Below are 26,175 nucleotides of genomic sequence, written 5' to 3'. Positions count from 1 at the left end.
TGGATTGCATTTCGCCGTCACCTTCTCCCCCACCCCACCTCCCGGCTCTCGCTCGCTCGCTCGCTCCCCCCCCGCTTTCCTTTTAGCTTTTGTAAGTTACACGTCAAAATGGCCGATCTGACATCGGTGCTCACTTCTGTTATGTTTTCTCCCTCTAGTAAAATGTTTATCGGTGGACTGAGCTGGCAGACCTCACCAGGTAAGGGAGGGAGGGGGGGACGCCTGGGTCCCCCCCTTCTTGGCTTCTTTATTGCTCTTTGTTATCCCGGTGTAGGAGCCCCCCCCCGCCATTGGCTCCCCACTTCTCCTGTGCAAGGTTATTTTTTTAAATAGCAAATCCTTTCTGAGCCCTCTATGCGACCTCTGTTGCCGAATTTCCCCCGCGTGTGCAAAAAATGCAAAAACAAAGCAGAATAACCACAGAAAACTACTTTTGGATTTTGTCCTTGATGAAAATTTGCATTGCTTTTTTTTTCCACACCTTCTCTCCCCCCCCCATCTCTCTCTTTCTCTCTCTACAGATAGCCTTAGAGACTATTTTAGCAAATTTGGAGAAATTAGAGAATGTATGGTCATGAGAGATCCCACTACGAAACGCTCCAGGTAAACCATTCGCTTCTGGATTTTGTCTTTATTTTAGAACAAAGTTGAAGTTTTATTTTTGGAGGTGTCTTCGGAAGTAGCTAAGCGGATTAGAATGGGGCTGAGACGCGTGGCTGATCTCGAACGGCGCTCTATACCACCCCCACCGCCCCCCAGTAACCCCAGAGGTTATTGTTAATTGGAGCTGAACTCTGGATACAGAGATACCCATCTCTCTGCTTTAAGTCATTTTCCCATCGCTTCTTTTTCTCTGTTTAAAATGACATTCAGCTTCATTTACTTTCGCATAGTTTTTTTTTTTTTTTTTGGTCTTAATGTATGTTTACCCCACACTCCCAGCTCCCCAAACTCTTAAGATCCCTCTTAGAAAGATGGTGGTGAATCTCTTCTAAGTGCCGGGCTTTCTTCGTAATAAAACAATGCGTTAAGAAAGGGAAGGGGAGGAGGAGAGGAAACTGAGGTGGCCAAAGAGTGGAGGCACCAGCATTTTCCAAGTTACCTCCACCCTCCCTGCCCCCGTTCCACTTCCCCCATTAACCTTGATGTTTTTTCTTGCGAGGTGGAGGGCTGTAGGCAGGTGGGGAATTGGAGGAGGGGAGTGGGAGTGGGGGTGCGTGGAGGGCAACTTTTGCTCCTCATTCAGCCTTAGGTCTCACTCCTTGTTGCTTTCAATGGTGTCACATTTTCTTGTTTGTTTTTCTCCCTCTTTGTCTCCTTTCAGAGGCTTCGGTTTCGTCACGTTCGCAGACCCAGCAAGTGTAGATAAAGTATTAGGTCAGCCCCACCATGAGTTAGATTCCAAGACGGTAGGTTGCTTTTTGTTGTTGTTGTTCGCCCCTTTTCAGGAACGGTCTGGGCATTGACAGCCCCATTTAAAGGGACAGCGCCTTCTTTTGCTTCTGTACTAGAACTGGGTAGTTTAAACTGAGCTAGCGAGTTGATTCAAAAGTTTGCTGCCGTGGCTGACTTTGGGGATTTCTTTTTAGAGCCTGTCCCTTTGCAGCTTCAGATGCTGCCAAGGTTCGGCCTGGGGAGGAGAGGGTTCGGCTCCGGCAGAGTCTGCCTGCCCGGCCTGGGGACTGTGAAGAGAAACTCCACCAGAGAGCAAATGCAACTTTTCTTTGTCAGCCAGGCACAGCACGCGTTCCCAACTGTGGCTCTGGGGATCAGCTTTGAGAAGGCACAGCCTGCTTTGTGGCCAAGGGGGACAGCAGTGGGAAGGAAGGGAGAGGGCGCTAAATACAGGTCCAGGCAACAGGTTCCTCCTGGGGCACTTGGGATTTGGAATGTGGTTTGGGAAGGGAAGGGGACGCCAGCAGAGCTGAGCTGGGCATCCACTGGGGTGACTCCAGATGGCGTGAGATCTAAGGCTGATAAGGCCTGGGGGCTTCAAAGTGATTTTTTTTCCCTTCCTTTTCTTTCTCAGATCCTTTCATTTGAGTGTGGGTACTTTTATACATTACAAGTTTTAAAAATCCAGAGTAGAAGGGGGAAAAGTCTCCAGGCAGAGGTCAGAAGGGGAAGGGAAGAGTGTCCGTATATAACAATACATTTAATGGGAGGGGGAGTGTGCAGTGTTTTATTTAGCCCCTGTATGGGCCTCCTGCCTCTCCTCCCTTCCCTTTATGCCTACCAGAGTTTCCCCACGGTTTTTATTAATATATATCTGCCCCAAACAGAGGCCTTAAGATGACATTGGGCTGTAGTGCTGGGTTGCATGGAACTTCACTCCTCTGCGATGGGGTAGTGGTGGGACAAGGCCAGAGATGGGGCTCTACTTCCATCCGCCTCTTATGAAAGTGAGCAAGTCACTCCCTACCTCTGGGTCTCAATTTCCTTTTCTGTAAAATAAGTGGACCGAGGTGATCTTTTCAAGTCCCTTTTGGCTTTAACATTGAATGGAAGAGAAGGAAAGAAAATAAAGAAACCTGGCAACCTTCGGTGCACTTGAATTGATTTTGCAAATTCACCGTCTTTCTCTGATCAAAGAGATCAGGTGTGTGTGCCTTCTCCTAAGAAAGAAACCCACCTACACTCTTAGTTGATTTATTAATTGTCCTGGACTTGTCATAGCTTGCATGCAGCCCAGCCTTTTGTACTTTTAGATAATTTAATTTCAGAAATCATTTATAGGACGATAACGGATGTCTGAAGAATTTTTCTCTCCTTGATCTCTTGGTTAGCCATTTCAAAAAGCTAGTGAAATTAAAGAGGAAAATCTTTTCAAGGCAAATTTGGGAATTTATCATCCACCCCCTCTTGCTACCTGGGTGGGAGAAACAGTATTTGGTTTCTGTGGTGGCTGGCGGGTCATATTCCTCTGTATCAGGTGCAAAGCCTGCAGTTTCCCTCTCTGATTGTTTATAGACTTGTTTTGGTCACTATTATTTAGTGTAACCTAGCTTTTGACTTTGTTTCAACGTTCAGTGCAGGAGGCAGAAGCGGTTGGTTTATTGACATGGAAACGAGGATCTTGTTTACTGTTACCTTAAAAGCTTTGTTTAGGTAACGGCCATTCACATCCAAAATAGTACCCTAGTCTTTTCCTAGAGGACTTGTAGCTACAGTAAGTAGAGCTGTACCTAACTAACTAATGTTTTAATTTTTGGTAGTTTTCTTTTTTGTTTGTTTTTAAAAAAATAGTTGACAGGGATGTGCAAAAGGTTGGGATTTGCCATGCCTACCTTGACCCTTCCTCTCCTTCAGAGATCTCAGCGTGTAAACTTTGCACACTGAGGAACTTCGATCATGATATAATGCTCTGATACCGCCACACACCATCCAGGAGTTCTGAATTGGCTCTTTAGTTTTGCGATTTAAATTTTTTTTAGTACTTCACTTTCTTCATTGCACCTTACGTCTTCCAGCTCCTGGCACCTCCCTCAACATACCCCACACCTGTTACCCCATAAACAGGGTGATTTCTGATGGCAATTGTGTGCCGGTCAACTAAAAAAACACTCTCTGGGGAGTATTTATAAAAAGACACCTCTGTCTTACGTTCGGTCAACAGAATGGAAAATCCACACCTGTTGTATTTCTCTTGTAGACAAGCGCTAGTCAGTGCTGGACACACCTGTAGATGCAGTAATGTTAATCCTTATGAAAGGGTAGTTTTCTAGATCAGAGATTTTTGTCTATTTTAGTTTTTGAAAAGTAATCTCTCATTTCTCAGGTGATGTTTAAAGGTAGGGAACGCAATGCAGACTTTTATTAGGTCTTTAAGCCACTGTAATAACAGCAGGAAATCCTCATATGTCTTTCTGGCTGGGACCCTAGGTAATGTAGGTCAGGGAACAAATGAACTATCCTCCGTGCTTCCCACTCCTCACCTCTACCTCCCTACTTTCCTCCAAAGCATTACTCTTTCCCCCTGCCCCCATGGCAGAAGTGAAAACAAAGCTCAGATTTACTTTTTAAAAGGAAAACATTTTAATATGAAAGCCACAGCCTAGAAATAAATAACCGGTATCAATGTTTATCCTATCTGTGTTAAATTTTTACCCAAAGATTTGTGCCATTTGGAAATTGAATGAAAACCGACAACGGGAATATTTTCACATTTCTTACCTCCTCTTTTTATCTGTGTAGTCACTTTTTTCCTCCCTCACATCAGCCTGTTAGATTCACATGCTTCTGGGAGAACTGTTCTGAGTTCAGAACAGCTAGGCCCTGATTGAGCATCATGCGTTTTGCAAGTGTCTGATTTGGACTGGAGGCTGTTTTTCCATTTGGATTGAGGTTGGGGTAGGGGAATCCCCTACTTGTTGCACTAGATTCCGACTACTTCTTTTATTCAGTAACTTTTTTTTTTTGTGCTCTCCCTGTGATGAGATTTCTTTTCTAATTTGGGTTTAGGTTGCTTATAGATTTTTACTCCCTGTTGTTTTTAAAATCCAGGTGGCTTTAGCTCACATGCTTCACTTTCTTTACTTAAAAAAAATTATTTTTTATCTTTTGAGGTATAACTACAGAACAGATGATCTTTTTGATTAATCCTGGGTAACTTTACTTTTGCTAAAATGAATTAATTAACTCAAGCAGAGCATTGTGTTGGATGTCTATGGGGAGTTTTTGGATGTTGTTGATTTAAAAAATTTTTGGAATCTCCTTCCCCTCCTGTGTTGTTTAGTTATCATCAGGGAGAAGAAATACCATCCAATTACCTACTGCTAGAGAATACTTACATTTCATTTTCAGGTTATGATTTTTTTCCCAGTGATAATGATGCTCCCATCTTTTCTCCCAGCCACGCATAGCAAATTAGATGCAGATACCATTGAATATTCAGTGTCTGGAAGAAGAAGCCCTTGCCTAAATAAGAATACATGAGATCTAGTTTATTAAGAGCATCACACACTGAAATGCATGGTAGGTCATTTCAGAAAGGCTAGCTAGCTATGTTAGTTATGTGATCTATTGGAGGGATGGTTAAGTTGAGATCAAAGTTTAGGAAACTTTTGAGTTGCCTGAGAAGTTACTGAAAGCTGGATTATAAGCCTGAGAAATGAGTGATGAATAATTAGGTGATTAATCATATATTTTTTCCTTTTCTTAAAGTACTTTATTGACTCCTGCTTTTCTATTTTTTTCCCCAGATTGACCCCAAAGTTGCATTTCCTCGTCGAGCGCAACCGAAGGTAAGTAGGAGAATCAACAGTAGGATTTTAGCACTCAGAGATGTTTGCCAAGAATTTCAAGTTTCAAACAGCATTGGCAATGAACTGTTGAAGCCTGGTATTCACTGTTCCTTCGGGGTATCAGGACAGGCTGGGCAAGTAGTCCTGTGAGATAACCATGCGTCAACCATGCGTCTCTAAGTTAGCCATCCCAAGGTGGCTTCTGAACATCCACCTGGGGGCAGGGACAAGTCTGATGCTTAGTGGGAGGACGTGGTTCCATCCACTGCAGTATTTTTTGCAGGTATTCTATTTATTTTTTAAGCATTTCCAAGATCATATTAGGAAAAGTCAAACATTTCCTTGTGACTCTTTTGGAGGGTACTCTTTGAGGCTTCACAACTTGGAGTTTATGGAGAGGAATAGAGTTTAACTAAACAGCTGATCCTCTCTTGGATAAAACAACTTCTTAGACCCATAAAGCCTTAAATCTGAGAGAGGAAGCAGTGGATATCTTGGTTTGTAGGTTGGTTGAATAAGTCAGGGCATACTTGAAACCAACAGTGCTTCTTATTTGTGCAAGTGCTGGTGCCTGGGTGGAGAAGTCCTAAAAATGTTGTAACCTTGTAGGAGTGGCACTACAAGACTTGCTTAAAGAATCAAGATAGGGCTTCACTTTTTTAGAAGTGTGTCGTTAACATAGTTTTCTCTGAGCTTGCCAGGTGTGGGTATGAGAACACAGCTGCATGAAGCCTAAGATTAAATTGGAAGGGCTTATGGCTTACATGTTACGTTTACACTTTTTAGTTACTTTTTTTCTTCCCTATGTAACTGCTGGAAGAAATGTTTTTTATGTATCTTCTGGATTTGTCATTCTTTTAGGGAAAGGGAAAAAGTTGAAGCTTCAGATTGTAAGTCGGAAGGGGTTGTGACTTTAGCAAATTCAGTTTATTTCTTTACGCATAGTCTCCCAGAAGTGGAACCTTTTCATTGTGTGAAGAGAGGAATGGTTTTGCACATTAATATAGAAAAAGTTGGTGATTGTGATGGTACTTTCAGGTCTGGAGCCTACCACTTGATTGATTGATTCCTTCCTTTCTTCCCTCCTTCCTTCCCTCTCTCCCTGCTTGCTCTCTTTCTTCTCCCTTTTTTAAAGATGGAAACACAGCTGTTTAAGTAAATGCAATGAAATATTTTCTTAAGGCATTTTTTTTCTAATGCTTAAGCAAATGATAGGAGTTAATGAACTAAAGAGATTAGGTTATTTCTGTGCTTAGCACAAACTTTGGAATTGTCCTTATTGTTTTAGTTACTTCCCAAACTGTCTGTGATCCTTCACATTTCAGAAAGCTTCCCAGAGTTAGCAGTATTTCCTGGGTTTGGAAGAATTGCTGTTTCTTCCATAAGTGTGAATCTTCAAATTTCCAGGTTAGTCATTTGATCACTCAGAGCTTGGATCAGATTACCCAAGAGGGAAGCTGGAAAAATCCCTTACTTGGTAAAACCATGGGTTTGACCTGTTTTTCTCTCCCCCTTGTTGTCCCCCTTCCTTAACTTTGTTTTTAAACAAGAAAAGCAATATTTCACTTTAATACACTCTGCAGTGATGCATTCAACTTGAAAACGAGACAGAATATTTCTCAAACTTGTCAAAGTGTGCATTCCTTTCCCAGCCCCTCAGCTCCACATCTGGAATGTTTGTAGGTGAATTGACACGAAACCAGTTGGGGGAGAGCATCTTTCCATGAATTCTAGGGATTTAATGATAACACCTGACTGTGTATGACATACTTCACTTTACAGAGGACTTTGCTGTTCATTATCTCCATCTACGTACCATCTCCTGGGGCATTTGGCTGTTGTCCCTGACCTTCTCTCAGTCTCAGTGTGCTCATCTGTAAAATAGGAGTGATGACAGTAGCTCTCCCAGGAGGTTTTTGTGTAGAGTAAAAGAGCATGGTCTGCGACAAAGGTCTTCGTCATTGTCATTACATAATTTATTCTTGTCGGTTTTCTCATCACTGTTCTGGTTGTTATCTGCAAGTGGGACAGCCTGGGTTCAGATGCTGATGGTGCCACTCCTTAGCTGTGTGAATTTCAACGATCGTTTAACTTCCTTGAACTTTCGTTTTTCCATCTCGTAGAGTTTTTCTGCAGATTACATAAATTAATAAAGGTAAAGGGACTGAAAAAAAAAAAAAAAGACGTGTTGCATGGTAATGCCATAGAAGCGTTAACCTGCTATTTTATTTATTTAGAGATAGAATCTCACTGTGTTGCCCAGGCTGGTCTTGAACTTCTGGGCCAAGCTATCCTCCCACCTCTGCCTCCCAGAGTGCCACCGTGCCTGGCCAACCTGCTACTTTTTACTGCCGTTTTTTTTTTTTTTTTTTTTTGAGACGGAGTCTCGCTTTGCTGCCCAGGCTGGAGTGCAGTGGCCGGATCTCAGCTCACTGCAACCTCTGCCTCCCGGGTTTACGCCATTCTCCTGCCTCAGCCTCCCGAGTGGCTGGGACCACAGGCGCCCGCCACCTCACCCGGCTAGTTTTTTGTATTTTTTAGTAGAGACGGGGTTTCACCGTGTTAGCCAGGATGGTCTTGATCTCCTGACCTTGTGATCCGCCCGTCTCAGCCTCCCAAAGTGCTGGTATTACAGGCTTGAGCCACCGCGCCCGGCCCTTTACTGCCGTTTTTATTAAGTCCTCACATCAACCTGTGAGAGGTTGAGTAATCATAATGATACTAATTGAATTTATATGCCAGGCACTATTGCTGAGATTTTATTAACCCATTTAATCCTCACGCAGCCCTATGAGGAGAGTACCAGTATGAGCTCATTTTATAAATGAGGAAACTGAGGCATGGATGGATGTCCAGGAGCCATACCCAGGCAACCTGGCTGTAGAACTGGGCCCTTCACCAATGTTCCATGCTATGGGGGTGCCTCAGGGGATGGCCCCTCTGTTATGTGACAGGAGATGGGCTCGGAGAGGTCAGCAGGCTGTGCTGAGGGAACTATTGCCAGAGGCCCAGGACTTTGAAGTTCTGCGTTCCTGGGCCTAGGTGATTTGCCTTGCCCCATCATGTTATACCAGTGTGTGACACTGTCTTACATCTTTCCATCCGACCCCTCAGGCCATCTTTTCAGATGGTTCTGGAGTTGCTCAACCCCAGTGAGGCAACAGAGTAAATGCCAAGGTTGTATGGTGGTTGAGAATTGGGACAGGGTGGGGAGAAAGTGTCTTCCCTGTCTACATTTATTTTCCAATAGAATTTGAGCCTGGTCACTGGGATTTCAGACTGGAGTTAGTGTTGGGGGCCAAAACCCGGTTGGCAGGAGCATAGAACTTTAAGTTGAGCCTGATTTATTTATCGTTTATCTCCCTTCAATAAAATTTCTGTGTTTTTGTGTTCAGGTCACAGTGGCAGAGGGAACCCTGCCCCTCCTCGTGGGCTGGGCGAGGAGCTTGTAAATGATATGTCAGTGTGTGTTTCAGTTAAAATAAGTTTCTCTGCTTTCTGGCTGTCCCTCCTTGCTAACGCTCGCCAGAGAAATATTCCATGGAGGTGTTAAAACAAGACTAGTGGAAAGAAATGGTAACTTAAAATGAAAGAAAATCCATGGCAGTGAAGAACAGATTTCATCTTAGTACTGTCATAATATTCTCTAATGTATCAATAAATAAAAATCTGTTTAGACCAGAATTTTAATGAGTCACCAAAGAAAGATTTTGAATCCTGCAGTTTATGTATCCCCCTTTGCGGTGTAAATGTTCACATCTCAAGTGAAGTAGAGTGGGGAGACTCTTCGGAGACTAGAGGCTGTTAATTAGTGAAGTGTATTTTGATCAGGGCAAGAAGACTGGTTCATTCTATATCTTCCTATTTCTCTGGATGATTATTTCATTTTGTAAAATATGTAAGAGTTCCCCCCCTTATCTTTTTAAAAATTAAAATGGTCGTGCTCCTCTAAAAAGATGACTTAATTTGAAGACTTCGGAGACATGAGGATGATGAGGATCCATCATTCCCTGTTTTCTTTGCTCCCTTTGGACTGGAGTGTTGGCTGTCTGGAAGAGTTTTGCTTGAGCGCGTGGGTTCTTTTCTTGTGTGTGGAGGAACCAAGAGACTCCTTAGCATCTTTCAGCAAGAGTGAGGTCTGGGTGTACTCACCATCTGTCTTAATTATCCTTGTGTATAAGAAAACATTCCCACCTTTTCCCAATTGCCATTTCCTTCCTTAACTTTTAGAGGCCAGAACCTTATCTATTGATGCAGGGAGATCTCACTTCTTTAACCTATTTCTAGTTGCCTTCAGTCACAGCGGGGTGGCCAGGGGCAAGTCACTTAAACCTCCCCAAGGCTCAGTTTCCTCCTCCGTAAAAGAGGGAGAATTACAGTACTCATCGCATGCTGTTGTTTGGAGGATAAATGCAAAATTCTTCACTGGGAGTCTGGCGTAAAATAGCACCCCGCAAATACCTGTTGATCTTATTATTATAGGATTATTATTTTTATGATTATTATTTTTAAGATGGAGTCTCACTTGGTCACCCAGGCTGGAGTGCAGTGGTGAGATCTTGGCTCACTGCAACCTCCACCTCCTGGGTTCAAGCAATTCTCCTGCCTCAGCCTCCCAAGTAGCTGGGATTATAGGCACCTGCCATCATGCTTGGCTAATTTTTGTATTTTTGTAGAAATGGGGTTTCACGATGTTGACCAGGCTGGTCTTGAACTCCTGACCTCAGGTAATCCACCTGCCTCTGCCTCCAAAAGTGGTGGGATTACAGGCGTGAGCCACTTCACCCGGCCGGAGAATTATTTTAATAGAATAAAAAAAAGTACAATGGTGAAATGACTGAAGGAAAATCTTAATTGGAATGTAAGCTCTCTGGGGGCAGGGAACTGTTTAGTAACTAAATGAATGAACTGAATCCAGCCTGCCTTTTTCCCTGTGGAGGCAGCTGCTACCCAGTAAAGTTACGTTGGTTGCTTCAGGTCCACAGTTAGATTGTAGCAGGGCTGAGCTAGCAGCTGGGTTTTCCTGTTCCCCTCTTCTCCTCTGACGTGGCTTCAGGGCCCTGGAAGGTTCTCTGCTAAGCACGCATCCAGATGGGTGCAATGGCAGCCCGAGCGTGTACATGCACACCTCCTGTTCTGGGGGAGTGGTTTCTTGGCAGCTTCTCAAGGGCGAAGGGTGAGTTTTTGGCATCTGGCCTTCTCTTGCTGCTGTGGGTCGGGTCATTCTAGCATCTTGCCATCTTGGATGTTCTGCAGCTGTCATCTCGGCAGCCACCGTGAACCGGCCTGCCAGTGGGTTTTCTCGTTCCCAGCGAGGATATGGTGGTGTGTCTGCAGCCCTTTTCCACAACAGCGAGGACCTGGGAGGATTAGTGGCTTAGCTTCTTTCTTGTCGGTGAGCACTGCTCCTTCCTGTGTTCCAAGTCAGTAGCAGGTGTCAGCCCAAGGAGGAGGGGCACCTTGTCCTACAAATGTCCTTTCCCTGGATTTTGCTGTTCCTCACATGCTTTCATTTCATTGTTAAGGTCAGTCTCCTAGGACTGCGAAGCTCCTGTGTTCTGTGTCAGATGATTTTTGGCAGACAGGTGAGCCTCCTCTGCTGCCTGGGAAGGGAGGAGAAGGCAGTCTCGGAGGAACCAGCTGACCATCTCAGGTGCCCCTTGGGGCGGCGTCCATTCTTCGTGTCCTATTTTGTATTTTTAAACCCGAACAATCTTCGGCCGAAAGCCCTGAGAAGACACAGGGGAGATGTAGTTCATCATCTCTGTCTTCCCGTTTGATCTAATGTGTTCATTTAACAAGAGCTGGGTTAATCCTTGTTAATTGCCAGCTCTGTGCATGCACCCACTTTTGGAGGGATTCAGGATACACTCAGTGCTTCCTGATGTGCACGGAACACAGTCTCAACGTCTTAGCTTGGTACTTAGGTCCTTCAAAATCTGTTCCGGGGTGTTTTCCACCTTCTCTCTCAATTCTTCTGGTTTTTGCTGCCTTGAAACTGAATGCTCATCCTTCTCTGAGAAACCTGTCATTTTGCAGATTTCCCTCTCTGCACTGCCCTTCCCTTTCTCTGTACACAGCAGACCCCTCTTTGAAAGCCCAACTGCATCATTATCTTTTCCGCGAAGCTGTCCCTGTCCCTTTGTGGAAACAGTCATATTTCTTTGGATTTCCACAGCACTTACCTTTTCTTTGGTTAAGCCCCTTCCAACAATAATAAATTAGCAAAAACTTATGGAGCACATACATCTGTTGCGTGTTGTGCTAGGCATTCACTCATTCATTCATTCATTTATTCACCAAACAAGCACCAACCGTGTGCCAGATACTGTGCAAAGTTCTGGGGATAGTGTGGAGAATACGACAAAGTTCCTGCCTTCACCAAACTTTTGCTCTAGTGGGGCAAATAGGCAGTGAGCAAACAGATAAGTATATAACATGCTGTCGGGTGTGATCACCAAAGCCAGGAAAGAGTGATGGCGGGAGCGGGGTGGGCCGTTTACTTAGTGCAGTCAGTTGCCACTTTCAGTAGTTCAGAAATTATTTACCAAGTTTTTGCTCAGCATCAGGGACTGTGTTATGCACTTTGTTCTGAGTTTTACGGTATTTAGGTTCATGCCTTTTCTCCTCCATTGGAGACAAGCATGTTTTACTACTACTACTACTACTACTACTAAAAAAAAAACCCCAACCAGGTGCAGTGGCTCACGCCTGTAATCCCAACAGTTTGGGAGGCTGAGATGGGTGGATCACGAGGTCAGGAGTTCAAGACCAGCCTGGCCAAGATGGTGAAACCCCGTCTCTACTAAAAATACAAAAATTAGCCAGGCATGGTGGCAGGCATCTGTAATCCCAGCAACTCAAGAGGCTAAGGCAGAGAATTGCTTGAATCTGGGAGGTGGAGGTTGCAGTGAGCCGAGATCGCGGCACTGCACCCCAGCTTGGGTGACAGAGCAAGACTCCATCTCAAAAAAACAAACAAACAAAATACCCCGTCCTTAGCCCTTACTTTGTGCTTTTGTACATCATGGACTTCCATTTAGGTAAAGGGAATGAAAAATGACAGAAGAAACACAATTCTCATCTTTAAGGATGTTAGCTCCAGGTTGGGAGGAGGTGGTGACCTGTGATACTGGAAAGGATGGGATAAGCCCAATAGAATAGATAGGAACAGCGTTTTGAGGAAGGGCACTCTAAGCTTCTAGGAAGAAGTGGTCTTTGCCCCAGATCTTGAAGATCAGGTAGGAAGGAATAATGGCAGGAACACTGTTCTTCCTTCCTGCTAGGAACTAAGAAGATCAGGGTATGCAGCTGTGTGGCAAAGGGTATGTGCTGCAGAGTTTTCTGGCATGAGGCTTGCAAAGTAAGTTGGAGCCAGTTTGTAGAAGGCCTCAAGGACCCGACAAAGCAAATGGACAGGTGCTGGGGAACCTGTTGTGTGTCTGTGCGGGTGTATGGGGGTGCTCCATGGGATGTTCTGAGCTCATTCGGACCCGTATAGAAGCTGGGGTCACTGATAGGATCATGGCTGATGCAGTTGCCTGGAGAACTTCCACCCTGGGCTTGTGGCTTAAGTTTAATTCAGACTATGTTCTCTCTGGCCAGAGTCTCTCTTGCCATAGGCTCTTCTTCTTCAGGAGTAATGCTCTTGGCAGATGCCACCTCTACCTTTGGGGGCGTGTGGCCGCTTACAAAGTGCTCTCTCATTCTCTTGTTTCTACTTTCTATCCTCTCTTCTTTTCCTCGTTAACAAGGGACTATGATAGAGGTACTTTGTCCTTGTTTAAGACCATGACCTCACCATGTGTAGACAGTGAGATACCATTTCTCGATGTGAACATCACAGATTGCCTGTATAACAGCAGTGTGTGTGTCCCGTGGCTCAGAGCAGTCTGACCTGTGACTTCATAGATGGTATCCGCTTGGGGTCGCCTTTGGCTGAGCGGCTGGTTGGTGAAGACTATGCGTTTTTGAAATCATGATCTCTGCTTTCCGTGTGGTATGAGGTGCTCAGGTGTGGTCTTGGGGCTGAGCACCCTGTGGTGCGTTGTAGCAGCAACCTCACTTGGTCGGTACAACTGGGACAGATGTCCCACTGGGTCCAGAGTAGAATAAGATATCCTCAATGCTTCCTTCTTTTGAAGATAAAGCACCAGGCTTCCAACAATCTGGAATGTTAGCCTTAGGGTGGATGCCTGGCTGCTATCCTGCTTTATCTTAGCTGTGAAATTTTGAATAGTTAAAAAGAAAAATCCGAATTCAGAATAATGACTGTCATTTATTGTGAGTTTATATATTATAGGCATAGTATCGAGACTATATACTTAATCTTCTTTAATCCTTACAGCAATCCTTTGAAATAGTTGGTATTATCTCCGTTTGACAGGTGGGTAAACTGGGGCCTGAGAGGGCAAACAGCTTTCTAGAACCACAGAACTAGCAAGGGTCAGAGTTGGCCTTTGGACCAAAGTCTCTCTGAATCCCAAGGCTTTGTTCTCCTCCCTGCTAAGCCTTGCTGCATCCAACATGAGTGGGCAGAATTGAGGTTGCCACTTTGCCTGATGGCTGTAAAATGCTCAGGCTGAGGATTAGAATTTGTGATATTCTAGCTGGAAAGCTTCAGGTTAATTTTTGTTACCTGTTTTCTGAGAGCCTGTTTAGCATAGGTAAGTGCCACTTACCAGCTATGGCATTTTAGACAAGTCACTTAGTGGTTTTGCACCTCCACTTTCACCTGTTAAATGGGATAGCAACCGTCCCTCCATTGGAGAACTGCTCAGGGTAAGATGGACTGAGCTAATGCATATGCATGGCCTAGGGTGATAGCTGCACTTTGCGGGTATAGTATAAGCATTCATCATCTGTTACTGTCCCCGAAAGATGGCCTTGCCTCCATCATCAGAGGACCTTATAACCGAGCAGCTTGTGGGTTGAAGGGCACTGTTGCTCCTTTCTAGGGTGAGGGATAGAACAGTACATTGAGATTGGAAAATTCTGTGTCAGTGGGAAAATTCTGTGTCAGTGGCTTGGCCTGCTCGTGGGGTCCTGGTTCTCGAGGCGAGATAGCATGCAGCCTTTATCTTGGAGATGCTTGATGGGCATTAGGAATTCATTTCCTTTTCCGTATCTGATGCCTGTGTTTTTGCTGCCTCTGAGAGTAAAGTCCCGGAGAGCAGCTAGCTAGGGAACAGCTGAGACACTGCTGTGTGAGAGGTCTCCCCATGAGTCTTCTCTCTCCCTGGACTGGTCTTTATCTGCCCGGGGGTAGCTTTACCAATGACTGATCTGAAAGCATCACATTCATTTATTTGTCACTGGCTGTGACAGGCAAGTTAATGCTAATGGATTCTTTTTTTAGCCTGTTGTCTGGGATGAGTTTCTCTCAAACGTCCTGAAATCTAAGGCATTAGGAGAATGTGTAACTTTTATGGCAGGGGAGGATTTATAAGATAAATAGGGTTTTGTGTGCAAGGACCTTAAATTTAGGTTAGGGGTATGAGCAGCCAAGGAGCGGGGGTGTTGGGCAAGCACAGAGTCTTCTTTTTAAGAAATCCATTCAAGAGCTCTAAATTGCTGTTTCTGTTTCAATTATGTGACAATTTCAAGGGTTTAGAAAAATCTAATAAAATGGTCTTGATGATGCATTCTGGGGAGGGAGTGCTTCAGAAGATCTAGGAGAATAAATTCCTTAGGAGTCAAGAGATTCTCGTTCCTGCCACCTTGGGCCTTCCTTCGTCTGGGTTTTTACATTTTTATTGTTTTGAAGGGCAGAAAACGGTGTAAGAATGTATTCAGGGCTTCATCCATACCCTCCACCGAAATGAATTATTCTCTTTGGGCAATTGCAAAATAGACGGGCCACTGCAATTTTTTTTTTTTTAAGCTGACATATTGTAAACGACTTTCAGAGCATGATTTGTGTGTGTAGTGATGTTGAATAAAGCACCAAAGAAAAGAAACTGGAGGAGGGGAAAGAGTGAGGAGAGAGGCCCTATGAAAGTTTTTTCTTTTCTGCCATCAAAGCTTTTGATAGTTTCCTAAAGCACAGAAGTTTACAATGGAAGCGGGCTTTTGGGCCGCCTAGGGGAACAGAGTGCAGAAAGACCTAGTGTAGCAAAATGTGATGCTGAGTGACATTAATGAGGTGACCGCTCTGGTGGGAGGGAGGCGAGGAACCAGCCAAGTAGCAGTTCCCATGACTTGCCCTCAGCTGAGTGTTCCCTTCTGCATGCTTGCGTGGGTGCTTGTGTGTGTTTGTGCATGCACAAGTTGTGTCTCCTAAGTCTTCAGATGGAATTTTTAACACCAAAATTTGGTGTTAACTGTGTTACTGTGTTTGGTTTACTGTGCTGTTCTCCACCCTAAGGAGGCCCTGAATGTTGAGTTTTGTCCTTTATTCCCACCTGCTTGAAAAGTAAAGTTTTCAACTTAGAGGCATTTTGTTTTTACTTTCTGGATACCTGCTGGAGCCCGACTGGGCGGCGTGTCAGGCCAACATCACAGAGCTGGGCACTGTTGGAACACCAAACCAAGAGTGTGAAAAGTCAATATTCTCATTTCTGAAATGAATTCCAGGGAGAGGGGAAAAGAAAACCTGTTGGTGGAGATCCCACCCCTCCAAAGGCCCTAGATCGATAACACTTCATATTGGTTGCATAAATGAAACATGGCAACAACTGCTTCTTAAATATTTTAGTGTCTTGGAAAGTAATCCGTATTTCCACGTTGCTCTTGTGCAAGAATTTCCAGTTACTCAAGAAAAGCTGCAACATTGCGGGTAGAAGAAGGTGAAAAACCTGGGTCTTGCTGATTTCCTGGATAGGAGTTTGAGAGTACCTGATTCAGTTGTGAACTGGTTTCGGAAAGGAAGCTAGTATTTTCATCCCATTCCTCGCCATGGCATTAGAGTGACCATTCTAAACAGTACTGGTCAAGTGTTTTGAAAAACTGCTGCGACATCTTAAGAAAAATAACCAGATGGGGCCTGGGGTATAGTGGAGTGGGTGGAAACACAGTGTGTATTTACTGATACACTCTATTTTTTAAATCCCTTTCAACTCAGTTCCCTCTGGGATGTCTCTCAACTGTGTCCTTTTTGTAGCTAGAGGCAAACAAGCAAAAAATGTTTCAACTTTCAGATATACTACTTAATAAAAACTAACTAGTGGATTCACCCTGTCTTCTACCTGGGGAAAAAGGATCCAATTAGGATGCTTGCACCTAGGAGAGGACTGGCCTGTGAATCTCTGCGAGATTGCTACATGTATATGTTTCCTCTTCTGTTTTCCAAAGCAGATAATTGGTTTTAGTAAGAACTTCTGACTTGATTAGGGGGCCCTTAGGAAATTAAAGTGTGTTTGAATTTCACAAGTATAATTTTAATTATACAAATTTTGCATTTTTCACTAGGGAGCCAGGTTCAGAACTTGTTTTCCTGTACTAATAGGGGTAGTAAAGCTGATTATGGCAGAATGCCTTACTTAAATTGCTTTGAAAATAAAAATCCTTGGATTTGATCATTGTTTTTCCCTGCAGTACACGATGTTCAGGTTAATGTCCACACACGTCCCATATTCTTGTTAAAAATGATTTTTTTTTTTTTTTCCACTGGATTCACACAACTGCAGAACACACTGACATAGTGGGGGTGTGAGTGGGGGCGGGGGGAACCTCATTATGAATTTTCCTGCTGCACTTGCTGAAAGAATTCAATTAAAGTTCTTTTGAGCACAAGTCCTGCCTGGGCAGTGTGCGTTTGGCAGGCTGTCGCCTTAGCATGTTGCGATTGCCTTTATCACCACATCATCCTGTTTGCTCAAAGCCTGTGCATTTGCGGCATGAGCCCTCCAAGCGGCCCCTCTGCAGCATGACCCCAGTGGATTAGAGTAGAAGGTGCTGTGGAAACAGTCACCTGGGTCCTTCTCCAAGGTAAAGAGATGGTGGAGGGAGGGTGATCAAACCCCCCTGGGCATCTCAAGAGAAGGACTGATTGTGTTCATGGGAAATGACTGTTTTTTTTTTCTCAGGGCTATCCAGACAAAACCCCCAAGTGTCGTGGGGGAAGTGCTCTGAGAGTTTGAACTCAAGCATCCTCAAATGTCTACCCCTGTGTGGGGCTCTAAAAAGCTTTCTAGAGACCTGCTCCTGGGGCCTTCGGGGCCTTGTCTCAGGTATTGACAGGAGAGATTCAATAGAAGAATTTGTTCATAATAGAGAAATCATGAAACTAGCTTGTGAATGACTTGATGCCACATAGGCTGGGGGCTCAGAATACGGGAAAACAAAGCTGCAGATAGAGGCTGGATCCCACCTACCCCCATCACCCTGCATTTTACACATTGAAGTAAAATGTTATTTTTACCGTCGTTATTTTTATTACTTTCTCTCCAGGTGTTCTAGCTGAGCATTTAAGAGCATGGAATCTGGAACCAGACTTTGCATCCTTGCTCTGCCACTGCAGCTGTGTGACCTTGAGCAAGCTATCTAAATATTCTGTGCCTTTGTTTTGTCATCTGTACAATGGAGATGATGATGGTATCACCTTCATGGGGTTGTCATAAGGATTATGGGACTTAACATAATAAAGGGCTTAGAATGGTGTCTGCAACAAAGGAAGTGCATGGGTGTGGGAGTTGTAGGGTTGTTAGAAAGGATCACGTCCTGTGGCAGGATTGGGTAAGTGCTCCATGCCAGCCTTACGTAGTAGTTGAACTCTAAGTACTGCTGTCTTCTGCTTTACATATTTTTCCTTAAGTAGTGTTTGAGAAATACAAAAGAAGACACACACACGTGGTTGTGTGTTTAAGTATATGAATATATATGACTTGGGTAGAATTGCAGTGTAATTTGGATTCAGACAAATTCATGTGCCGTAACAAAGTGTGTGGTTTGTTGGCAGCACAGGCTTTGGACTCAGAGGGACCCAGTTTGAAACTTGATAACTGCCACTAACTCTGTGACTTTATGAAGGTGTCCCAGCCTCTCTGGGCTTCAATTCTGCACTTAAATAAAGGGGAATAATAGAGTTGTGGGGATTAAATGAGCCAGTGTAAATAAGGCACCTGGCGTATGGTGAGAAAATAGGAATTCTTTTCTCCATAACCAGCAAAAGAAACATTTTAAAGCCATCTTGAACATGGGAAAGACACAAAGTGTTCTGTTCTTGCTGGTGATGAGAGTATCTGAAGTTAGTTGATAAGTCCTTAGAGGTCTGAGTAGAGAAAAGCAGGCCATAAAAGAAGGTGTTGTTATCCTTAATCCACACACCAAAGGGCTGTTTTAGCAGCTTCATTTCACAAAACCTGCATTTTCAAGGGCAGGAAAATCATTTCACTTAGGAACCTTAGATGGTGTCCCCAGCCTTTGAAGATGCCTTTGTTCCTTTGACACTTGGTGGGAACTGGGAGCACAGGGCTGGATGGTCTAAGAGAGGGAGTAACTTCAGAGACATGAAAGAGCCCAAGCTGGGAGGGAGCGAGGGAGAACCTTGGGATTGGGGGCAAGGGTTACTTTTTCATAGAACCTTTTGCTTGGGGATACGGAATAGTAGGTTTTGATCTACAAACCCATGAGTGCTGTCCTGTGAGTGGGAAGAAGATTGGTAGAGCTCAGGAAATGAACACAGTTCCCAGTCATTGGCCTGGGAGATGCTGACACTCAGACCTATTGTCGGGGCTGGGAAAGCCCCCAGATGCCTTGGGGCATCCCCTGTGTGTGGGTCCCCTTCGCTTCATGTCCATTGGGTGGAGTTTACCAAGTATTGCTGGGAACGGGGAACAAGATCATGATTAGAAGTGGATCCTGGGCAGGGGATGGGGTGCGTGTGAACGTTAGTGTGTAGAGGGTAGAAAGGGAAGGAGAGAAGGGGTGGCCAGGAGGAGGGAAATAGCAGTAGATTACATTGACTAATTATAGGGAAAAAGCCATATTTGCTGCTCCATTAAGTGATCACTAGGCTATGAAGCAGTTTATTGTAATTAATGCAGAAACAGCAAGTAAGTGTTGAGTTTGGAGTGGAGGGTCTCCAGGAGCCCCTCCCTCCTTCAGTTCTCTGTGCTCACTGTCTCCCTCCCCTCCCTCAAGTTCATTATCCTTGGAGAGAAAGAGTCTTGGGGGAGCATCTTTTTGGGAAGGGCTGTGTAGCACAGTCTTGGACCAGTTTTCTACTGGTTTCTTTTGACAAAGAAAGATCTTTTACCTGACCTCCTTCAGAAGATTCTGTAGGGGTTTTTACGTTTTCTAAGGCTGAAGGAGGAGGGACAAACCCATGTCATCATTGCTATTCTTGCCACAATCATTTTAATTTCAGCACATGAAGGTGGCAGGTTACACATCCAAGTCCATCGAGTTATGGGCCGTGCGGAGTTGTGATTGCTTTCCTTGATGATTTCTTGTTCAAATCAGCAGTGCTCTTAATTTTCCAGATGAAGTAAAAAGAAAATTGGAGACTCCCCTCCCGCCTGGCGTCTCTTCATCCAAGGTTTTCTGAGCATGACTCTGATTTGGAGGGTTAATATTAATTAGGAGCCAGTTTAGACCGCAGTTGCTTGATGAGGTAGCTTCGACTGTTGTCACGAATGCGGTTCCTTTTTACATGTGCCTGCTTTTGGTGAAAGTTTCTGGGTTTAAAAGCCAAAGGAAGAAATATGCAGAGAAAGATAGAGGAAGGGCCAATTGTTAAAGAAGTGCAAAGCATTCTCCTAGAACTTGAGGGAGGAACAAGACCAGAGAGACTGGGTGGGTGTGGGTTCTGCGCTACTACCTTTCCCAGTGTGCTGCCTCTGCTGTGGCCTCAGTTTCCTTTTTTGTAAGTGACGGTCATCTCTAGCTTCCTAAAAGGGCCATGACTCATTTCCTTGGTTTCCAAATTGGGTGACGCTGGAATTTCTCTGAGGCAAGTCCCTGGTGAGTGCCAGGTAACGGAGGCGCCTCATTTTTGTGCTGAGGTTCAAGGTTTCCTGGCTCCCAAGTTTTCCCAGAGCTGACTCGGTCTCCTGGGGGACAGTGACAGAAAGGATGAGACCAGAGAGAGTGAGTGAGCCCCACTGCACAGTCAGGGGAAAGGAGACCTGGAGAGGAAGGGACCCGCTCTCCTTGGGTTATATCGTGTTAGGGACCTTTCTTCCATGGACTAGAGGTTTGGGTTGGTTTTCTTTTCTTTTCTTTTCTTTTTGAGACGAAATTCTGCTCTGTCGCCCAGGCTGGAGTGCAGTAGTGTGATCTGGGCTCACTGCAACCTCCGCCTCCCGGGTACAAGTGATTCTCTTGCCTCAGCCTCCCAAATAGCTGGGATTACAGGCACCCGCCACCATGCCCAGCTAATTTGTTTTCTGTTTTTAATAGAGGCGGAGTTTCGCCACCTTTGGCCAGGCTGGTCTCGAACTTCTGACCTCAAGTGATCCACCTGCCTCAGCCTCCCAAAGTGCTGGGATTACAGGCATGAGCGACCACGCCAGGGCTGGTTTTCTTTTTGACAGGGTGGTTTGGGTCATGAGGACTGAGTACAGCCGACTATGGGTGTGAACGTTCCAGTCCTAGCGGGAGAGACTTGACTTCTGTCTCTTGGTCTCTTAGCCCAATGCTGATGTGCTGAACATGACCTCAGGCACTTTGCCTTGCAGCTCCATGTTTCAGTTTCCCCATCTGTAGACGGGAAGAATGAAGGCATGTGGTGGGAAGCAGGGCTGATTAGGGCTTAAGAGAAGAGGCTTAGGAGGCAGACAGTCATAGGGTTACTTTCTGGCCTAATAGTTTCCTAGCCGCTTGACCTTGGGGAGTTCACTCAACTTTGTTAGTCCTTAATTTCCTGATATGTAAAATGGGATAATACAATACGAGCATCTACCTGACAGGATTGTTGTAATGTTTACAGGAGACAGTGTTCATAAAGTACAGTGCCTGGGAGGTGGCTAGCACATTATTCCTGGGGGCTGCTTCTACTGTTAACAGCTCCATAGTGATTTGACCAAAGGTTTCTGGGAGTTGAGCTAAGACGCAGACTAGAAGGGACCACATTGAGAAAACATTTGAGGCTGGCTGCAGTGGCTCATGCCTACATTCTGGGAGGTGGAGGTGGGAGGACTGATTGAGGCCAGGAGTTGGAGACCAGCCTGGGCAATACAGTGAGACCCCTTTCTACAAAAAATGCGAAAATTAGCCAGGGGAGGTGGTACATGCCTGTAGTCCCAGCTACTCAGGAGGTTGAAGTGGGAGGATCTCTCGAGCCTAGGAGGTTGAGGCTGCAGTGAGCTATGATCACGCCACTGTACTCCAGCCTGGGCAACAGGGCAAGACCCTGTCTCTTAAAAAGAGAGACAAGGAAAGAAAACATTTGAACTCCACAGATTGACATTCTGATTTGAACAGTTTCCCATAGAGGGAGAATTGCAGCGAAAGAGGCAAGGCCTGCCCAAAATGCGTGGTCTGGAACTTAGGTGATGAAGTGCCCTGCACCACCCAGCTTCGAGGAGATGGGGACTGGGGTTTCCCCTTGCTTGACATCTTAACCATTTCACTGCAGGAGAAGGGGAGGAGGGACAAGAGGAGGACCAATCCCCAAGGGACACGGAGACCCACATTAGGTTTTGGAACCCACGCCTGGTACTATCTGAATTTAAAAGCTTTGCTCGACTGAGGCAGAGCTGATCAAAGGTCATTTGCTGTTTTAGAGTGTTCCTACGTGTGTTCTGTCTTTTTATTGCTTCCATTCCCACTAAGACCTCCATCCTCCCACTGCCCCCCGCCCCTTGGTGAGCTTGGTGAGATGGTTTTTTTTTTTTTTTTTTTTTTTCATTTTAAGTTCCGGGATACATGTGCAGGATGTGCATGTTTGTTACAAGGTAAATATGTGCCATGGCAGTTTGCTACACCTATCAACCCATCACCGAGGTATTAAGCCCTGCATGCATTAGCTGTTTATCATGATGCTCTCCCTCCAGATGAGATGGTTTTAAGTCGGCACCAGCACCTGTTTCTCATGCCTTGTGTATGCAGCAGGAACTGTGAACTGGGGGCAGGTCCACGCCCTTTGGCCCCTGCAGACGTCGAGCTGTGGACGCCAGTGCTTGCGTGGAGAGCCGGTGTCTGTCGGCTGTATCTCAGCTTTCTTTTCAGGGCGGACCTGATGTAGGTGTTCTAGGTGGGAAAAGCCGTAGCACTTGTTGTGAACTGTTATTGTTAGTCTCTGGAAGGGAAGGTGGGAAGGGGAATCTACACCAGTGAGCACAACACAGGCCGCGTATGGACAAACATGAGGTCGCTCGGCTTGCTCTTAGGCCCGGAGAAGACAGAATCAGATACTAACCTATCCTCTGACTGCTTGCAGGCTAGCAGGGAGGCGGGTGTAAAAACCAGGATGTGAGCTAGAGGGGACTATGGCCGTGCACAGGAGGGGCACAGAGGCCAAAGCAAGCAGGGCAGGCTTCATGGAGGAGGCCTCATGAGCTGAACCTTGTGAGAGAGGAGATCCTCCAAGTTGAGGGAACTGTGGGAGCAGTTAGACAGCTTGGCTTTTGGGGGGTGTAGCACATTGTTCCTTATAGGCTGGGGTATCATGTGCAGAGGAGAACAGAGCGAAGATTGATTTGCTCATTATGCAACGAACGTGTGGAGCTCTAGTCCTGAACCAGGCTCAAAGCTGGGGAATAGCAACTCAGTCTCTGCCCTTGTGGAGTTTGTGGCTGGCAGGGACATGTTCATTAAACAACTTATTGCATGATTCACTACTTTTCTTTTTCTTTTTTTTTTTTTTTTTTGAGACAAGATCTTGCTCTGTCTCCCAGGCTGGAGTGCAGTGGCACAATCAAAGCTCACTGCAGCCTTGAATTCCTGGGCTCAAGCAGTGCTCCTGCCTCAGCCTCCCAAGTAGCTAGGACCGCAGGCACGCATCACTGTGCCTGGCTAGTTTTTAAAATTTTTTGTAGAGGTGGGTATCTCACTTTGTTGCCCAGGCTGGTTGAACTCCCCTGAGCTCAAGTGATCCTCTTGCCTTGGCCTCCCAAAGTATTGGAACTACAGGCATGAGCCACAGTGCCTGGCCTGATTCATGATTGAAGTACCATCACCATAAATGCTTGGATGTTAAACATCCATACATTGGATGTTAAAAGGATCATAACAGAAAAACCAGGTGTCCTTTGGGTTTTGGGAAGGCTTTCTGGAGAAATAACATTGAGGCTGAGCTTGACGTAGGGAGGGAATTACCAGAGTGCATTTCATGTGCTGAGGGAAGAGAGGGTGGCTGGAATGCAGAGAGTGAGGAGGACAGGGGGAGAGGCGAGGCCACACTTGTGTTGGTGGGGATAAAAATTCTTATCCTAGGAGGGGTAGGCAACCCATCCATTTAAGAGTTTAAGGGATGGGATGGGAAATGATCAGGTTTGCATTTTGAAAATATCTCTCTGACAGTCTACATGAAAAGTGGCTTGTGGGTACCCCAGGGGGCTATGGGTAAGTAAGTTGTTGCAGTGATCAGTAAGTAAGTTGTTGCAGTGATCCACTTGAGGAAGGATGGCTGCTTAGCTGAGTTCTTGGAAGTAGTGATGGAGACCAGCAGATGGATTTGAGATGCATCTGAGAATCAGAGCAGCAGCTTGGTGGTTTGGTTAGCTGAGGAGTAGGAAGTGTTAAAAGTGACAGGCAAATTTGACTTCTCATTGATGTGGGCAGAGCCCCCAACCCCCACCTCCTTGCGATTGAGAGTGTTGGCCCATGCAGGAGACAGGCAGGGCAGGTGTGCCTGGCTCAGGGGGTTGAGTGTAACCCCTTGGCTGGTGATCGACGTACTCTTAATGACGGATCCCTGTTGGTAAACTTGTTTTTGAGCTTGCATTGTATACATATTTATTAAATGACGTACATATACTTCTGTACTAAAATAGCATGTTCCTAATAAGGCAAATAATTAAAAATAAAATAGGATGAGGAAAAAAAGCTAAGCACACATAAACATTTTAATCTTTTTCTTCCAAACTCTACTTCGGGGACCACTAGTTTTGGCCATGGGGAGCCCTGAATGAGTTTTAGGGTAGAGGTGGCCAGGTCACATGGGTGTTGAGGAACGAGCGCTCTGCAATCCAGGGGCTCTCCCGTGAGTTCTGCCCAGGCCAGGGGCCCAGGGAGGAGGTGCTCTTGCAGTCTTGTCGTGTGTGGCCTGGCGAGTCAGGGACGTGAAATTGTGGCATAATTGCTATCCCCCCAGAAGTGATGTTGGTAATGTCATGCCAGGTGTGTGAGGGCTTATTGGTGTTTGATGTTTACTAGTCTGTGTGTGCTCAACCTATGGGAATATGGCAAGGCCTGCTCCCCTGTGGTCCAGCAGGTTCCTGTCTAGAGGGCTGAAGGCCGTAGTTAGCCAGGGAGAGCCTGATCTTCTTAAGAGAGCATCACGTGAGGGATATAGTGTCAGTTCTCAGCACCTCTACTACCTGCAGCGCCATCAACAGCCAATTCTGAGCTCATGTGGGCCACTCTTCCCCTTTTTTCTGGTGGATTGATAATAATACTTCCCTACTGAACTCCAGAGACTGAAAATGATGCAAAGTGAATTGTTTCTGTCTTTGCAATCCAAACGTTCCTCTTCGTTTACTTTCCAAATCCCTTCCAGCAAATTGGTATTGCCACTCTCCCTCCATCCCTAGGTTCTCAGAGGCTAATTCTGTTCCAGCTCGCTCCATTTAGCTCTTTCTTCGAGCCGAACCCAAGCTAGGATCTTGCCTTCCAGAGAATGCTTTAAAAAGCCTTGTTTCCCAATATACTGCGTTTCAGTTTTCCACGAGTGCATCCGTGCTTGGGCGAGGTGTACGAGCTGGCTTTACATGTGAGAGGTGAACAAATCAAAGGTGAGCCCGTTCTGCCTCAGTGAGGCCTTTTGTGTAAAAAGGGCCTTCTGGAGTAAAGCAATCAGGTTGACTGACAACTGCCGAGGCTACCAGTGACAGTCCTGCTCCGTGGGATAACTTGGAGAAAAATCAGGGCCAAAAGCAGACAAAAGGATGTCCAGAAACTGGAGGTGGGGAAGCCTGAGTGAGATCAAACAATCTGAAAATGTGTCTTCCATCCATTTAGGGCTTTACGTGCAGCGAGGTTGGAGTGGCCGGCTGAGGATGTCAGCATTTTAAATTTGTCCCTGCTTTGACTTCCCTCACTTTATCTCCCTTCAGATCAAAGCGGGGAGACTAGGAGTTGTCACTACTGGATTTGGTTTCAGACTACGTTGGTGTACCCTTGCTTTACGACCTTGGGGTTTCCTGTCTTTGCTTGGGGTGACGGATTCATTTCAAACAAGAAGTGAGATGTGTGTTGCGGTCTTTTATTTGGAGTGGGGAGCTCTTAGAAGCACCCACAGAGGCTTTGAAAGGACTGGGAAGCAGCTTGGAGGGTCAGTTGTGTATTTTCCAAGGATTCCTGAACATCAGGAATCCAGAAGTTTCTATTTGTTAGCCTTGCTGCTCCTCCAAGGAGCCATCCTGAAGGCAGTTTAGTCCTGCACCGGGAGACAAGGCACAGGCCTGAAGAATTCCTGCCCCCTGCTGTATAATAAATCTGATACTAAAATTAGTGCTGGCCTCCTGAGCCATATTTTTTGCTGAGATGATAAAGAAGTGTGTGTGTGGCAGGCTCGTCTTTCAGGATTGGAGGATGTTGCTTTATGTCAGATAAGTGTCCAGGTCTTGAGATCATTTTTTTATGGCAGCCTCTCCCCCATTTCCCTGCTTCCTCTGCCTCTTCTTCTGTTTTGTTAGGGGTAGGAGCAGGTAGGGGTGAATAGGGGAGAAATGTTTTAGCTTGTCTTCTGGTTTTGTGTAAGTCTCTGTCACCGTAGGTAGATGTTCCTTGAGAATCTTTTTGAAGGTTTTATAATTGAGTCTTTTACCTCTGTGACAAGATATTACTCACTTTCTCTAAAGCGTTTACTTTATGCTTGGGCTGGGGG

At 45.4% G+C, this 26,175-nt stretch overlaps 1 protein-coding gene across 3 annotated transcripts in view; it reads left to right on the top strand.

The window, feature by feature from the left end:
• Window positions 1–26,175, top strand: part of MSI2 (musashi RNA-binding protein 2) — a 435,331-nt gene that overhangs the window by 941 nt on the left and 408,215 nt on the right. For 2 of the 3 annotated variants that reach the window (XM_011953722.1, XM_011953724.1), the window contains exons 1-4: window positions 80–199; window positions 522–603; window positions 1,325–1,409; window positions 5,202–5,243. In XM_011953722.1, coding sequence (XP_011809112.1) covers window positions 109–199; window positions 522–603; window positions 1,325–1,409; window positions 5,202–5,243 — 300 coding nt within the window. In that variant the 5' untranslated portion in view covers window positions 80–108. Of the gene's footprint in view, window positions 1–79; window positions 200–521; window positions 604–1,324; window positions 1,410–5,201; window positions 5,244–26,175 lie in introns of those variants that run through there. The other variant, XM_011953723.1, reaches the window with a different exon arrangement.

Source organism: Colobus angolensis, unplaced genomic scaffold, assembly GCF_000951035.1.
Source record: "Colobus angolensis palliatus isolate OR3802 unplaced genomic scaffold, Cang.pa_1.0 Scaffold37, whole genome shotgun sequence".
NCBI lineage: Eukaryota > Metazoa > Chordata > Mammalia > Primates > Cercopithecidae > Colobus > Colobus angolensis.
Note: the sequence above shows the minus strand (reverse complement) of the source record. Positions and strands in the feature narration are given on the sequence as shown.